Source organism: Hyla sarda, chromosome 3, assembly GCF_029499605.1.
Source record: "Hyla sarda isolate aHylSar1 chromosome 3, aHylSar1.hap1, whole genome shotgun sequence".
Taxonomy (NCBI): domain Eukaryota; kingdom Metazoa; phylum Chordata; class Amphibia; order Anura; family Hylidae; genus Hyla; species Hyla sarda.
The window spans coordinates 222,915,041-222,930,053 of NC_079191.1; the positions used below are offsets into that span (position 1 = coordinate 222,915,041).

A 15,013-nucleotide genomic window follows, 5' to 3' on the forward strand; every position below is an offset into this window, starting at 1 on the left:
AGATGCCCCTGAAGCTGAGGCATCCAACCACATATCCGGTGCCCACATACAGGATGCCCCTGAAGCTGAGGCATCCCAAAACATACCTGGTGCCCACATACAGGGTGCCCCTGAAGCTGAGGCATCCCACCACATACCCGGTGCCCACATACAGGATGCCCTTGAAGCTGAGGCATCCCAAAACATACCTGGTGCCCACATACAGGATGCCCCTGAAGCTGAGGCATCCCACCACATACCCGGTGCCCACATACAGGATGCCCTTGAAGCTGAGGCATCCCAAAACATACCTGGTGCCCACATACAGGATGCCCCTGAAGCTGAGGCATCCCACCACATACCCGGTGAAGAAGAGCGAGAAGTAAATTTAAGGAGGCATGTCCACGTAAACACTTACTGAGGGGACACAGTAAAGCTGTTGGAAAGAATCAGCAGGTGGTTCTGTACTAACATTATTTGTGGAATATCTGGTTATCTACCATTTTTTTTTTTTTTTTTATTAGTGTAAATTCAAAAAATGTTTAGCATTTAACTATAATAATATTCATAGGACAAACCCTAGTTTGAAAGTGCTGTAATGAATTCTATATGACCAAAGCACACGGGGTAGGCACCACAACCTCATCGATTAGCATGGAGTAAACCGGGGTGGAGGCTAGAAATGAGGTCCCAGTCGCAGACCGCTTCTAACGATGAAATTCTTGGCAAATAGCAGCACACCCAGATGGTATATAGTGCAAAAAACAGAGCTTTATTAGCCTGACATGGGCTAATAGAGCTCTGTTTTTTGCACTATATACCGTCTGGGTGTGCTGCTATTTGCCAAGAATTCTATATGACTATATCACCCACTGTAGTGGATATGAAGCATTGCTTAGCACCCATTAAAATAAATGGGACATTTAAATGAAGGTGAGGTATGTTGGGTCCTTCAGAGGTCTGATTTATTAAAGGATTCTGAATAAAAAAATTCTTTATTTTACACTTTATGACCTGATATGAAATGTGAAAGTTTCTGTTTCAAGTACATAACCCCCCCCGCCCCCCCTTTGATGCTTATCATAGATTCAGTACGATATGTGGAACTTGCTCAGTCAGCGATAGTAGAGTCCAACATTTAAAAGTCAATAGCCACTCACTTTTGTTTATCTATGGTATTTTTTAATTCTTGCAGTCATTAGCACTAAGACTTGGAAGTATTATTCAAGGGAAGATTGATGAAAACAACAAGGGTGTCATTTATACGGAGGCATTTGTAGGCCGCCATAGGGCACGCATCCGAGGGCTTTTCACTGCCATTACGAGGTAAGAGCCTGCAACACACCTACGTCATCTTATAATAAATGAACACCGACTTACAGGTAGGGGATACATATAATTTGTACCTAGTAACCTGCTCCTGTGGTGCAAAAGCACAATAATTAAATTGTAGTATAATAGTAAGCAGCATTTTGAAAGAACCAGTCACCATATGTTGTACAGGTCCATTGTGGCATTTAGAATATATATATATATTGCTGTATAGGGAAAATCTGAATCACAAAATCGTCAAGAGGAAACTGTCAGTAATGTCAAACTTTCTATCCATTACAAGCCTGAGCAGGGCTTCTTATTTGTCTGTGATGATAAAGAAGCAGTTGCCAATTGCTAGCATGCCTATTAGCAAACTGGATTTCTCTCGGACATAGTTACATAGTTAGTACGGTCGAAAAAAGACATATGTCCATCAAGTTCAACCAGGACATGTTTAATCTTCTGGCAGAAATTAGATCTGCGTCTGCACACAACAGCGGAAACCCCATTGAAGTCAATGGGACTGTATCCAAACAGAATTCCCGGTTCCGTGTGAAGCAGTTCACAAGTCCATAGTATAGCACTTAGTGAAACGGCCATTGCCTGTTTGTGTGAACTAACATCTTAATGATGTATGGCCACTATGCTATGAACTTGTAAACAGTTTCATGGAGAATTAGAATTAAAGGCTTGTGATTGCCACTGTGTCTTTTTATCTATCATAGCATGGATTAATTACAGTGTGTATTTTGAACACCACAGCTGTAGATGGAAACTTTCTCACTTGCTCTTGTTTCAAACACTTCCTGCTGCCTTTAAAATCTAGTGAGCAGATCTACTGTGCACTATGGCTAATAACCTTTTTATTAGCAAGGTGCTTTATTTTGTTTAGTAAGGTGCTGTTACTTTGTTTTATGAAGGGGTGAGTAGAAGACTGGACAAGGCTGCTTTGTTTTGAACATAGTTTATATGTGCTTGTGTGTGTGTATGTGTATATATATATATATATATATATATATATATATATATATATATATATATTATTCTCTTTGGAAATCACAAGCAATTGTCAGCTCACCACACACTGCCTGACCCAACGCATGGATCGGTGGGACCAACACCGTGGAAACTGGGCAATAAAGAAAGGAATGTCCAGCGAAGTCAGCTCGGATGAATGCTTAACTTCTTTATTTCGGCTCACAGACACAAAACACCAGATAGATGTGACTCGTTTCGGTTGGACATGCCAATCTTAATCGTATAACATGTACGACTAAGTGATCAGTATCTTTATTTATTTATTTTTTTATAGACCCACGCCAGTCATCAGTTTGATCTCTCAATATGGTTTTCCAGAGCATCTTCTGTACTGTAAGTGTTTCAGCACAAGTTATCTATTTGTGTTATTTTAGGGCCTGTTCACACCATGTTTGCTATGTATGTACACATAATGTATGTACAGCATACCCATAGGGTTGTATAGCTTTAAAGGAACCCAAGACAATGATCCCCATCTGACCGGAATGCATTGGTATACTACAAAAAAAAGAAAAAGTTATATACAAAATCCGGTATTATGATAAACTTATCGTGTACGGTCTGACCCTGTAGGTGATAAATGCCACTGTATGACATCTGTCAGTCTATTGTGAAATATTTGCATCTGGAAGTTTTAGTGACGTAATTGTCAATCTGTGTATAGTTATCACTGGAGCTTCCCAGAGAATAGCGGTTGGAGTACCCTTTAGCTTTACACTCGGACTCCAGGTTACCCTGTTAAAGGAAAATGGTCACCCGTTCACCCGCACTATAACCCGATACACCGGGTTATAGTGCGGGTGAACAGGAGACTGATGCGGGGTCTTGGACTGCCATACCTACCTGCAGTCTGGTCTACCTCTTTTAGCACTGACTTGTGCTCTGGAGGCGGGCCCGATGGCTGGATTTAAATATTCATAAGCGTTGGTCATGTGAGCGCTCAGTAGGCTCAGTGTCGGCAGACGGAGTGTGCACAGCACACGAAACAGATAGCGTTTGTCCCATGGAGGCGCCCCCGCACTATTGACCTGCATACCTGCTGATGTTTCCTCAATAAAGAACTGGACTGGTGAGTGCAACTTAGTTCTTAGATTTTTTACAGGTGCTATGAAATGTATGAAGATGTGCCTGGTAATTATTCAATACACATTTAATTTTTCTATAATGTTGAGGCCATAATATTTACGTACAGTCTGCTGATACTGTTACTTGTTATTTTCAATTAATAGCATTCTAAGAAATATTTAAAAATGAATAGCCTCCTTTCATTTGTAGTGAAGAGTATTTGGAATGAATATACAGTGGGGATCAAAAGTTTGGGCACCACAAGTAAAAATTTGTATTAATGTGCATAAAGAAGTCAAGGAAAGATGGAAAAATCTCTAAAAGGCATCAAATTACAGATTAGACATTCTTATAATATGTCAACAAAAGTTAGATGTTATTTCCATCATTTACACTTTCAAAATAACAGAAAACAAAAAAAATTGGCATCTGCAAAAGTTTGGGCACCCTGCAGAGTTAATATCTTGTACTGCCCCCTTTGGCAAGTATCACAGCTTGTAAACGCTTTTTGTAGCCAGCCAAGAGTCTTTCAATTCTTGTTTGAGGTATCTTTGCCCATTCTTCCTTACAAAAGTCTTCCAGTTCTTTGAGATTTCTGGGCTGTCTGTCAAACACTGCTCTTTTAAGGTCTATCCATAGATTTTCAATTATGTTGAGGTCAGGAGATTGTGAAGGCCATGGCAAAACCTTCAGTTTAGGATCATTATCCATTTGTAGAAGCCATCCTTTCTTTAGCTTCAGCTTTTTCACAGATGGCATCAAGTTAGCATCCAAAATTTGCTGAAATTTTACTGAATCCATTTTTCCTTCTACCCGTGAGATGTTCCCTTTGCCACTGGCTGCAATACAACCCTAAAGCATGATTGATCCACCCCCATGCTTAACAGTTCGACAGAGGTTCTTTTCATTAAATTCTATTCCCCTTCTTCTCCAAACGTACCTTTGCTCATTCCGGCCAAAAAGTTCAATTTTAACCTCATCTGTCCACAGAAATTGTTTCCAAAATGCATCAGGCTAGTCTATAGGTTCATTTGCAAAGTTCAATTCTTCTGATGACTCTTCCATGAAGACCATATTTGTACAAGTATCTCTTTATTGTGGAATAGTGTACCACAACTCCAGTGTCTGACAGATCTTTCTGGAGGGATTGTTCAGTCAAACGTGGGTTTTGAATAGTTTTTCTCACAATCCTTCGAGCTGTTCTGTCTGATATTTTTCTTGGTCTTCCAGATCTTGCTTTAACTTCCACTGTTCCTGATGACTGCCATTTCTTAATTACATTCCGAACAGAGGATATTGACATCTGAAAATGTTTTGCTTTCTTCTTATAGCCTTCTCCAGCTTTGTGAGCGTTAACTATTTTCAGTTTCAGATTTCTAGACAACTGCTTAGAAGAACCCATGGTGCTGATTGTTGGGGCAAGGTCAGATGAGTCTGGGCATTTAAAACCTTTGAGACTGACATCACCTGGTCTTCCCAGATGATGATTGAGAACAATCCATGACACTGGCAGGTCTCAGCTTTGCAAAGGGGGCAGTGCATGCTATAAATTCTGCAGGGTGCCCAAACTTTTGCAGATGCCATTTTTTTGTTTTCGGTTATCTTGAAAGTGTAAACGATGGAAATAAAATCTAACTTTTGTTGACATATTATAAGAATGTCTAATCTGTAATTTGATGCCTTTTGGAGATGTTTACATCTTTCCTTGGCTTCTTTATGCACATTAATACAAATTTGTATCTGGGGTGCCCAAACTTTTGATCCCCACTGTAGATGGCTATGTGTCTATGTTGTGTGACCAAAGGGGTAATGTTTCTTCTTGAGGAGAGTGTCATAAAGACATGTGGAGACGTATAGGCCATTTATGCTCCTCTGGGAAGAAAGAATATGCAAAGTAGCATTTCCACTCAAATCAACATTTCACTACGAATAATGGTCTTAGAACGTGGCTGTGTATTTATGCCAAGCCAAAAAGCTTCCCTATCTGTGAACAGATATGTTGTAACATTTCCGAACGCGTTCCTTCTGAATGATAACATTAGATTTTTGTTGGACATTGCCATCATTCCCTCTATTCATGGCAGAGTATGATTGATTTATTTTCACAGATCTTATATAAGATTATGTTTTTTGAGATAATGTTTATTATCTGGACAACCAAGCCACCAAGGACACTGCCATATGCATATATCTGTGTAGATATACAATTTTTTTGTTTAGCTCCCTGAGAGTGAAATGCATTAAAGTATTGCACGGCCTCATTAAAGTAAGTTTATGACATATATTGCTGTGTCTACATTGTCTAATAGGGTGTAAGTTCTACCTGGGGACCCCTCTGTATCCATATAGTAGAGCATATGCACATGAGTTGCCCATAAGGTGTGGAATTAGAGAGCGATCTTGTGGTCTATTTCCCCTATACACGTTACATTTGTATGCAGTGTCTTTCAGGCTGCATTGACAATTACGAAGTGCCATTTAAACGTTCTTTAAAGAAATGCTTTCCTTTTTTTCAGCTCTGTTGGAGGAACTTGTTAACTGCGGACGTTTAAAGGGCACAGTGGTTGGTGGAAGACAGGATAAGGCTGTGTTTATTCCTGACATCTATGCCAGAACACAGAGCAATTGGATAGACGCCTTTTTCACGCAAAACGGTTACCTAGGTAACACACTTCTCTTCTATGTTCACGAAACAAGGAGGTCTTTGTGAATCTTGTTTTCAGCTACATGAAGGTGATTTAGAGAATTCAGATTCTGGCATGAAATAGCTGGCTTTTTACTTTCTTCACTAAAACCTGCAAGCCTAATCCTTTATTTTCATCATAATGCGACATTCTCATGTATTATGGCCTCTTTGTTTTGACAGAAATAAGAAGGGAGTTATTAGACAAAAAAGGACAATTACTAAGAGTGTTTTGGTTTGTCTTTTTTGTGTGGAATGTTGCTTCAGACTTGCACGCTTTCACTCTATTTACTACTGGGACACACAAGGTTGGGGAAAAAAGAGAAAGCTCTGACCAACTTTTTCTTGGTGAGAATTTCCAGCCATATATTCACATAATTTGGGGTAAATTTCTTAGTAAATAAGTTTGGTTGGTCTAAAATCATAAACCCCCTTTTTCAGGTTTTCTAGTGATTTTGGTGTGAAAGTCTGTTTGTTTATTTTTGGTGCAAGCAGTGTGCGCCATAATTGGGGCGCACAACCTGAAATATATATTTTTTAAAATAGGAAATTGCAGCCAGTGGGTCTGTCATTTACAAGTGGACCACATTGCAGATACCTACAGTAGTTTGGAAAGGAGATTCCAAAAACTTTACACATCTCAAAACCTAAACCCTGATAATTTTTAGCCCCACTGTGGGGAGACGCAGGCACCGCTGGGCAGTGCAGTTACCTCAGCAACCGTGCTTTGCTCGATTGGGATCTGCACACGAGCCCTTGTTTGATGAACAGGACTTGTGCATGGACCTTCCCTGAGGTGCCCTCTAGTTATTAGATATTGCCATGTGCTTCACTCCCCAGCTCGCTGTACAGTATATCTTATTGCAGAAGTCTGGTTCCATTATAGTCTGTCAGACTGATGGAGCACTGAGCTGGGCAGTACAGCCCTACGCTTCACCCAGTTATACTTAACAATTGAAGGAGGTCTCAGCACTGTGTCCCCAACCAATCTAAACTTTTGACATGTATGTGTGACAGAATGACAGCAACGCATTAAGGGTAGTCCAGTGGAAAATGTTAATTTACTTTTGTCCCCAGGCTGCCTACTAATATAAACACTTTACCTTGCCTCCCGTCGCTCCTTGTAACTCCAGTTTTGGGGCACCCCACCTCCGGATTGGTCTTCGCAGACAGTCTGCTTAAGCGAAGCTGTAGCACCGCTCTGCAAATCACTCGCTACAGCAGCTTTACTCCTTTTTCTGAGTGGTCAGGGTCTGAACACCCAGACTCGGACTGATCAAAATGGTTGATGTGTCTCTGAAATATCCCAAGTTTTTTTTTTTTTTTTTTTCATGACCATGACCCCATATTTAAGTTCAGCAGATTCTGTACACTTTACTATGAATGGCTAGTTCTATCACACATGATACAAGCAGGCAATTGTTGAAATCGCCCAGAAACAGTATATTCTTCTTGTATCAATATACTGCTTCTCACCTTGATACAATATAACCAAATGCACCACACTTCTGAGGATAGCTAATAGGAGCCACATTACTACATTAACACAGCAGCGTGAAATGCCTTAGTGCGCTTATCAGATTCCATTGTTTAGTGGGAAAAAGCTTGGATTGCAGATGTAGTTTGAGGATAATGTTACATAGTTAGCCAAGATGATTTTCAGTTTATTGTGAGTTTAGTTCACTCTAGTCTGGACTTAGTAATTTTGTTAACAGAGTATTGAATATTGGTAGTTGTTTGGTTCCTTTTTAGGGTACATTCACATGTCCGCAGATTTGATGCACAGGATTTTCTGCTGCAGATTTCACTGTAAACTAAATGACTGAGCACGGCTTCTAATCGGCAGTTACAAATCCTGTGCATCAAATCTATGTAGGATCCTGTAAGTGTGAACGTACTCTTAGGAGTTCTTTTTTATTTATCATTAGTCTGATATTGTGCTGGTTTGGACTACCGCGGCTTCGATATTTTATAGATGCTGATGTGCTTGTGAGGATGTGGACTTTGACTGCTCTTATTTATCCATGTCCATTTTTTCTTGTATTTTCTTAGAATATGATTCCTTATCTAGGCTCGGGATCCCAGACCCAGTTGGGTATATTAGAAAAAGATACAAGTCTGCCTCCTTAATTTATTTGAAGTCAGTATGTGTTGGACAAAGTATAGTGGATCAGGTGGAAGCTTCAGTGGAAGAAGCCATAAGCTCGGGATCATGGCTAGATATTGAGGTATGTATTTATTTCAGTGTCTCTTGAGCAGTGTGGACTTAGCAACATTAAGTCCAGAATCATAAAAAAAGAAGTATTTAAAGGGGTACTCCGGTCCTAGACATCTTATCCCATATCCCGCAACCTCAGGCCTGGCACCCTGACATTCTCAACATTTATGCTGAGAATGCTGGCTGTGCTAGGCTTTGGGCAGCTGTGGCCGACATGCCACCTCCATTTATGTCTATGGGACAGGCTGAGATACAGCATTCGCGTATCTCCCATAGACGTATATGGACGGGGCGTGTCAACCATAGCTCCGGGCTGTGGTTGCCAGTAATCCGTCTAGCAGCGGAGATTGCTCCGTGCATGCGGATTACCAGGGTGCCAGCTGGAGATCGGGGGGTCCTGTGGATAGGGGATAAGCTGTCTAGGAGCAGAGTACCCCTTTATGGACTTGGGGAGGAGGGTTGGAGTGCATTGGTCTCCAGCAAACAAAAGCATGATAATCTTTATCCGCATAGCGCAGATTACTGGTTGGCTAAAGGGATGCACCCAAAATTCAGTCTTATTATTAGACAGTGCCCTATGAGACACGTATGCAAATGGTCTCTCCGCCAAAGAAGAAATCTGTCATTAAAGAGCCAATCTAGGATTGCCCATCTGTAGTACAGCACAAGATACTGGCTTGCTAGAAAGATGCCTTAGCTTGGCCTAAGGTAAAGGATCATTCAAGTGCATGGTTGTCTTATTCTTGATTTGTTCAATCCTAGCCTTTGTTACCAAGCTGTTTATCTGTGGAAGATTCCTCAATCTTACTTCAGCAAGTCATGAGAACGTTAAATAAAAACTCATCTGCTCGAATCTTTGGAGACAGCCTTGTCGTGAGCGAGAAGTTTATAAGTGAATGCAGCCGGATTTTTAATGATCTCATGCAACATAAAGCTGAGAAGGTAGGAGTGATTTCAGTGACAGATATGTTTTCCATATGTAAGTTTATCAACATATGACTTAAAGGGGTACTCCGGTGGAAAATATTTATTAATTTATTTTAAATCAACTGGTGCCAGAAAGTTAAACAGATTTGTAAATTACTTCTATTAAAAAATCTTAATCCTTCCAGTACAGTGGTCCCTCAACATACGATGGTAATCCGTTCCAAACGAACCATCGTTTGTTGAAACCATCGTATGTTGAGAGATCCGTGCAATGTAAAGTATAGGACGTAACACTCACCTGTCCCCGCCGCTCCGGACCCATCACCGCTGCCCTGGATGTCGCCCTCCATCGCTGTTGCCGCGTCCCCAGGGTGTCCCTGCCGCTCCGGACGTCTCTGCTTCCTGAGGATCATCGCCGCCATCACGTCACTACGCACGCCGCTCCTATTGGATAACGGGACGGCATGCGTGGCGACGTGATGACGACGGAGGAGAGCGCCGGCGATGCAGGGGATCCTGAACAGGACGCTCTGGAGCCCCGAGGACAGGTAAAAGACCATCACCGGAGCACACGGGGCCCCGTAAACGGCTACCTGGTGGCAGCTGTTTATTCGATGGCCCCGACATACAAAAGCATCGTATGTTGAAATTATCGTATGTCGGGGATATCGTAGGTCGGGGGGGGGGGGGGGTCACTGTACTTATTAGCTGCTGAATACTACAGAGGAAATTCTTTTCTTTTTGGAACATAGAGCTCTCTGCTGACATCATGACCACAGTGCTCTCTGCTGACACCTCTGTCCATTTTAAGAACTGTCCAGAGTAGGAGAAAATCCCCATAGCAAACATATGCTTCTCTGGACAGTTCCTAAAATGGACAGAGATGTCAGCAGAGAGCACTGTGCTTGTGATGTCAGCAGAGAGCACTGTGTTCCGAAAAGAAAATAATTTCCTCTGTAGTAGTCAGCAGCTAGTAAGTACTGGAAGGATTAAGATTTTTTTTAATAGACATAATTTACAAATCTGTTTAACTTTCTGGCACCAGTTGAATAAAAAAAAAAGTTTTCCACCTTTTAAGGAGTCTTTATTGTGAAATAAATATAAGAAAATGTCTTTATTGTGGGACGAAGAGTTCTGCGTTTAGTTACATAGTTTGCTTCTCAGCTCCTCAAGGTTTATTGTATAAAAACTTTTAGTGCCAGTTCAGAAAAGAATGTATGCTAAAATCTGTTAATTGGTTTCAAATAGTTTTTTATTTTCTTACTGTAATTTATGATAAAATTTCACTTTTTTAAAGAAATATACAGAACAACTTGGTGTAAACAATAGGTTATTTTCTGAAGAAACCTTCACTTTAAAGTCCCCCCCTGATTTGAAATTGGTGTTTTTTTTTTACGGCAAGATCTATCTCAGTTTAGAGGATGTAAAACAATATTTTCCAAACATGGTGCCCCCAGCTGTTGCAAAACTACAACTCCCAGCATGCCCGGACAGCCAAAGGCTGTCCGGGCATGCTGGGAGTTGTAGTTTTGCAACAGCTGCAGACACACTAATGTAGAGTAATAGATTTGAAAATCTTGCAGCTGGGTCTGGATTAGCATATTAATGTTCAGAAATTCACCAACCTGATATCATAGAAATAGCTTGTACTGACCCTGATGTTTTATATTCCAGGAAATGAAGCACAACCCTGTATTTCTGGTAACAGAAGAGGATCTCAAGCAAGCTGCTGTGTTGGAGAATGCAATAGGCAGGAAAGAGAAAAAGGATGACAGGCGGAAAAAAGCCACAGGTTACTATTTAATTTCTGAAATGTAAAACTGGCCATTAAAGGGGACGTGTCATCTCTAAAAATGCAATTTACTGGTCTATATAGATTCCTTGGGGAGGGCTGATCACATTATTTATTTTACTGCTTGTCGAACCGCAACCATCCTCCTCTTTCCAGAGTTATGGGGTGTTTATTTTTTATCTGACAGATTCCTTTATCCATCTGATAGATGTGCATCTAATTATGAGGTGGGGGTTGGCTTAACTGGGTCGAGGGTGCGAATAACTTACATCAGCGTAGTACGCGCTCCCATCACTTCCTTCTGACGTAGTCAGCAGGATCTCCTGAGATTTGTCTGTTACAGGTCCTGTTCACAAATATGAACACACAGAAAAAAGGCGTATTTAAATGCATACATAAAAGACACAAACATTGAAAAAATATAAATATGTATCTCAGGCTAAGTGCCTACCTAAGTGACCTTTATCTTTATGTACTGTCAATACTTTAATACCTTGTCTCTTACTCCATATCCCTTTTTTTCCCAGTTCTCGCTGTGCTGCCTACATTTTTTTTTTTTGATTACTTATTACAGTATTTTTAAATTTTGTGATTTTAAATGTATTGAAATTTGTTACCTGCAACAATCCTGCTGACTACAGTAGAAGGACTCAATGGGAGTGTGTACCACACAGATGTAAGTTATCTAAGCCCCCAGCCCAGATAAGCCCACGGTACCTGTTTAACAGATTCAGGAATCCTTCAGATGGAAATAAAACACCCTATAACTCTGGAATAGGATCAGATCATCTAACCATAAATAGGTATGGGATCAGCCCCCTAAGAAATCTATACTTATCAGTAAGTTGTTTTTTTTAGAAATCACCACAGGTTCTCTTTAAAGTAAGCTTATCCTACGTCTGGTACGGCTGACCTTCTTATGTGTATAGTGGCCTCCTAACTCATCACCAGTATCAGGGGGGGGGGGGGGGGTTGTTGAACAATCAGGCATGTTACATTTCAACTGACTGATCCTTTTGTCCTCATGGAGACTCCTGGGGTGTGTTGTGTGGCAGTGGCCTTTTCCCCTATTCCTCAGAGAGCAGGAATGTGCACATGAAGATTGGGAGAGATGGTTGGCAGTTTAGCATGTGCTATATGGCATGTATGTTCAACTTAAAGTGGATTTGTGGTCTCTCTTGACCTGTCTCAGTAAAGAGTGGAGAGCACTGCCACACACTTCCTCGACTTGTAACTCGCCACTGCAGCGGGTCTCAGGAGTGCAAGCTAAACTTTTGACATATGTGTTGTCTAAAACTTAATCCAATGACAGTGGCCCTTTAAATCTGTTTGCAACTTGGTGTGATTAAACCTGATCTAGTCGGATAGAGTGTACTCAGACTGCGGGCTGATACTTGGAGCTCCACCTAGAAGTACATAACGGCCTTATTTTTCTTTTTGGAGGTGTAGGCTGTGTGTTGACCTGCTAGAAATTAGAGGCCAAAGATAAACTAACCAATTTGGATGCAAATGTAGAACCCTTATTATCATCTAGTCCAGTAGAAACAGGAAAATGTATCTCCAGGAGGTTGGAATAATTTCTGCATGAGGCTGGTTCAATCAGGACTGCAATTAAAATAAGTGCTTCTGATATGGAATCCGTCGCCACTGCCAAGCTTTTACTTTTAATGGATAGACTGAAAATAGGACATTTTAGATTTCGTTGAATTTAAGCCCATTCGCGGTTACAATCAAACAGATTGGAAAGGATGTTCTCCAAGCGTGTGATCAATTTGCTATAAAGTGTTAGAGCTGCAGGTTAAGAAATGTATTTTAGTTTGGAGCATCTAGTTATAGATGAATGCAGTAAATCTTTATTTCCATAGATAAAAGAACTGATGTGTAGCAGTTATATCTATAAGGTGTGTTCTGAATTGTGTAATACTGGCACTCCACAGAAGCTTTGGAGGTTAGATTTCAATGTCCGTTGCTTGCCTGTGTAATCGTCCCTCACCTACATCTCCTACTATTGGTCCCAATCCTCAAGTAGGAGAGCCATATGCTTCAAAAGTAGAGTTAAAGGGGTACTCCACCCCTAGACATCTTATCCCCTATCCAAAGGATAGGGGATAAGATGTCTGATCGCAGGGGTCCCCATAATATAGCATGCGGCACCCACCTGTTTCTGGTCCGGAAGCACTGGAGGGTCTGGGTCCCGACCACCGGAACGGAAGTCCGTGACGTCACGACTCCGACCCGTGTGACTTCGTGCCCCGTCCCCTCAATGCAAGTCTATGGGAGGGGGCGTGACGTCTGTCACGCCCCCTCCCATAGACTTGCATTGAGGGGACGGGGCGTGACGTCACACGGGGGCGCAGTCGTGACATCACTGACTTCCGTTCCGGTCGTAAATACCCAGACCCTTCAGCGCTTCCGGACCAGAAACAGGTGGGTGTCGCATGCTATATTATGGGGACCCCCGCGATCAGACATCTTACCATCTTACCTCCTATCCTTTGGATAGGGGATAAGATGTCTAGGGGTGGAGTACCCCTTTAAATGCTACAGTATGAAAGAATTGTAAAGATTGAAGTAAAATCATAAGCGTCCTGAAAATGTTAATAAAAAATTGAAGATGGAATTATATAGAGAAACAGTTCTAGTCTAGATGTGTGCACAATAACTGTTTTCCCATATGACTTGTGTTGTCTGAATGACAGCACAGAGCTGCTATGGTCCATGATGCAGGCTGCTCATATCTATGTGCCCTGCTTGGTCTCCTATTGGTCCCTATTATGGGGGCCAGCACAGTAAGATGAAATGTGACAGCACTGGTTTCTTTCACAGAACCTAAAAGCAAGATTTCAGGTTTCCACATTATAGGACTTTCCCTCACTTCTTATAAGCCATCTGTGTATATTGGGTTTTTGGGGTTATAGTAATAATACATGATAATAATAGTTAATAATGTTAACCTGTAAAGGAGATTCCACTGTAGACTGTGCCCAGTAACAACTCTGTGAACGATTCCATACTAACTTGCTTTTACATCCTTTGTCCTCCAGAGGGCAGTGGAAGCACCAGAGGAGGCGGTGGTAGTAATGCCAGAGAGATAAAGATAAGAAAGACTAAGAAAAAATCAAGGAAAGATGAAGACAGTGATGAAGAGTCACAAACTACCAGCAGAAGTATGGTTCATGGTGTTTATTCACTGGGGATGGGGACTGTAGAATTTTCCTGTAAAATACGCTTTGCTAGATTTGGTCCCAGATGAACCTCAAATTTGTGCATACATTTAAGATTCCAAATGAGGTTACTCACATTCTAAACCTTATTTTGACAGTGTACATACCCTTACGAGCAAGATACACATTACTTTTTCTTTCTGAGGAGCCTTTTATAGGCAGTGCCTACTTTTGAGATGAATAAAACTGATAAATCCTGGTTTAGGGAGATGTGACACCTTAATGATGTATTTGTCTGTTCATTGCTGATTTACATCAGATAAACCAAAGGAACGAGAGGTCCCATTTATGTCCCTGGAAGAAATTCAAGACGTGTTAAGAAAACATGTTCCAGATGCTCCAGATGAGCTGGTCATTGAGCTCTCTGACAACTTAGTAAGGTCAGGCATTTCATTTGGTTCGGATCATTTGTCTCTATATTTGGGAGATGCACAATGTAACACTATCCATAATGGGTATGATGGATAATAGTGTTTTTTGTTATTTTCTTTGTTCAGTGTACATCTAGAATTAAAGGGGTACTATAAAACTTTTCGCATCGGGCATCAGTGTCTGATTGCTGAACCTCTAACTGCTGAGACCCCCAGTGATCTCCAGAACAGGGCATTGGCTCTCCCTGTGCATGGAGTGGTGGGGTCGGCAATCACTCTGTGCACTATTGGAGCGTCAGAGATACGAGTCCTGTACGAGTCCTGTATTTCTGGCACTCCCCTTTCTGGAGTACCCCTTTTAATAGTGCCCTATAACAACCCCCACTTTCTTTCTGCTGACAG

The 15,013-nt window shown here is 41.3% G+C and overlaps 1 protein-coding gene across 1 annotated transcript in view; it reads left to right on the forward strand.

Annotated features, from left to right (window-relative positions):
* Positions 1-15,013, forward strand: part of UFL1 (UFM1 specific ligase 1) — a 62,234-nt gene that overhangs the window by 15,239 nt on the left and 31,982 nt on the right. The window contains exons 6-13 of the mRNA XM_056566146.1: positions 1,175-1,305; positions 2,606-2,664; positions 5,913-6,059; positions 8,132-8,307; positions 9,060-9,239; positions 10,899-11,016; positions 14,061-14,183; positions 14,500-14,620. Of these exons, the coding sequence (XP_056422121.1) occupies positions 1,175-1,305; positions 2,606-2,664; positions 5,913-6,059; positions 8,132-8,307; positions 9,060-9,239; positions 10,899-11,016; positions 14,061-14,183; positions 14,500-14,620 (1,055 nt within the window). The remainder of the gene's footprint in view (positions 1-1,174; positions 1,306-2,605; positions 2,665-5,912; positions 6,060-8,131; positions 8,308-9,059; positions 9,240-10,898; positions 11,017-14,060; positions 14,184-14,499; positions 14,621-15,013) is intronic.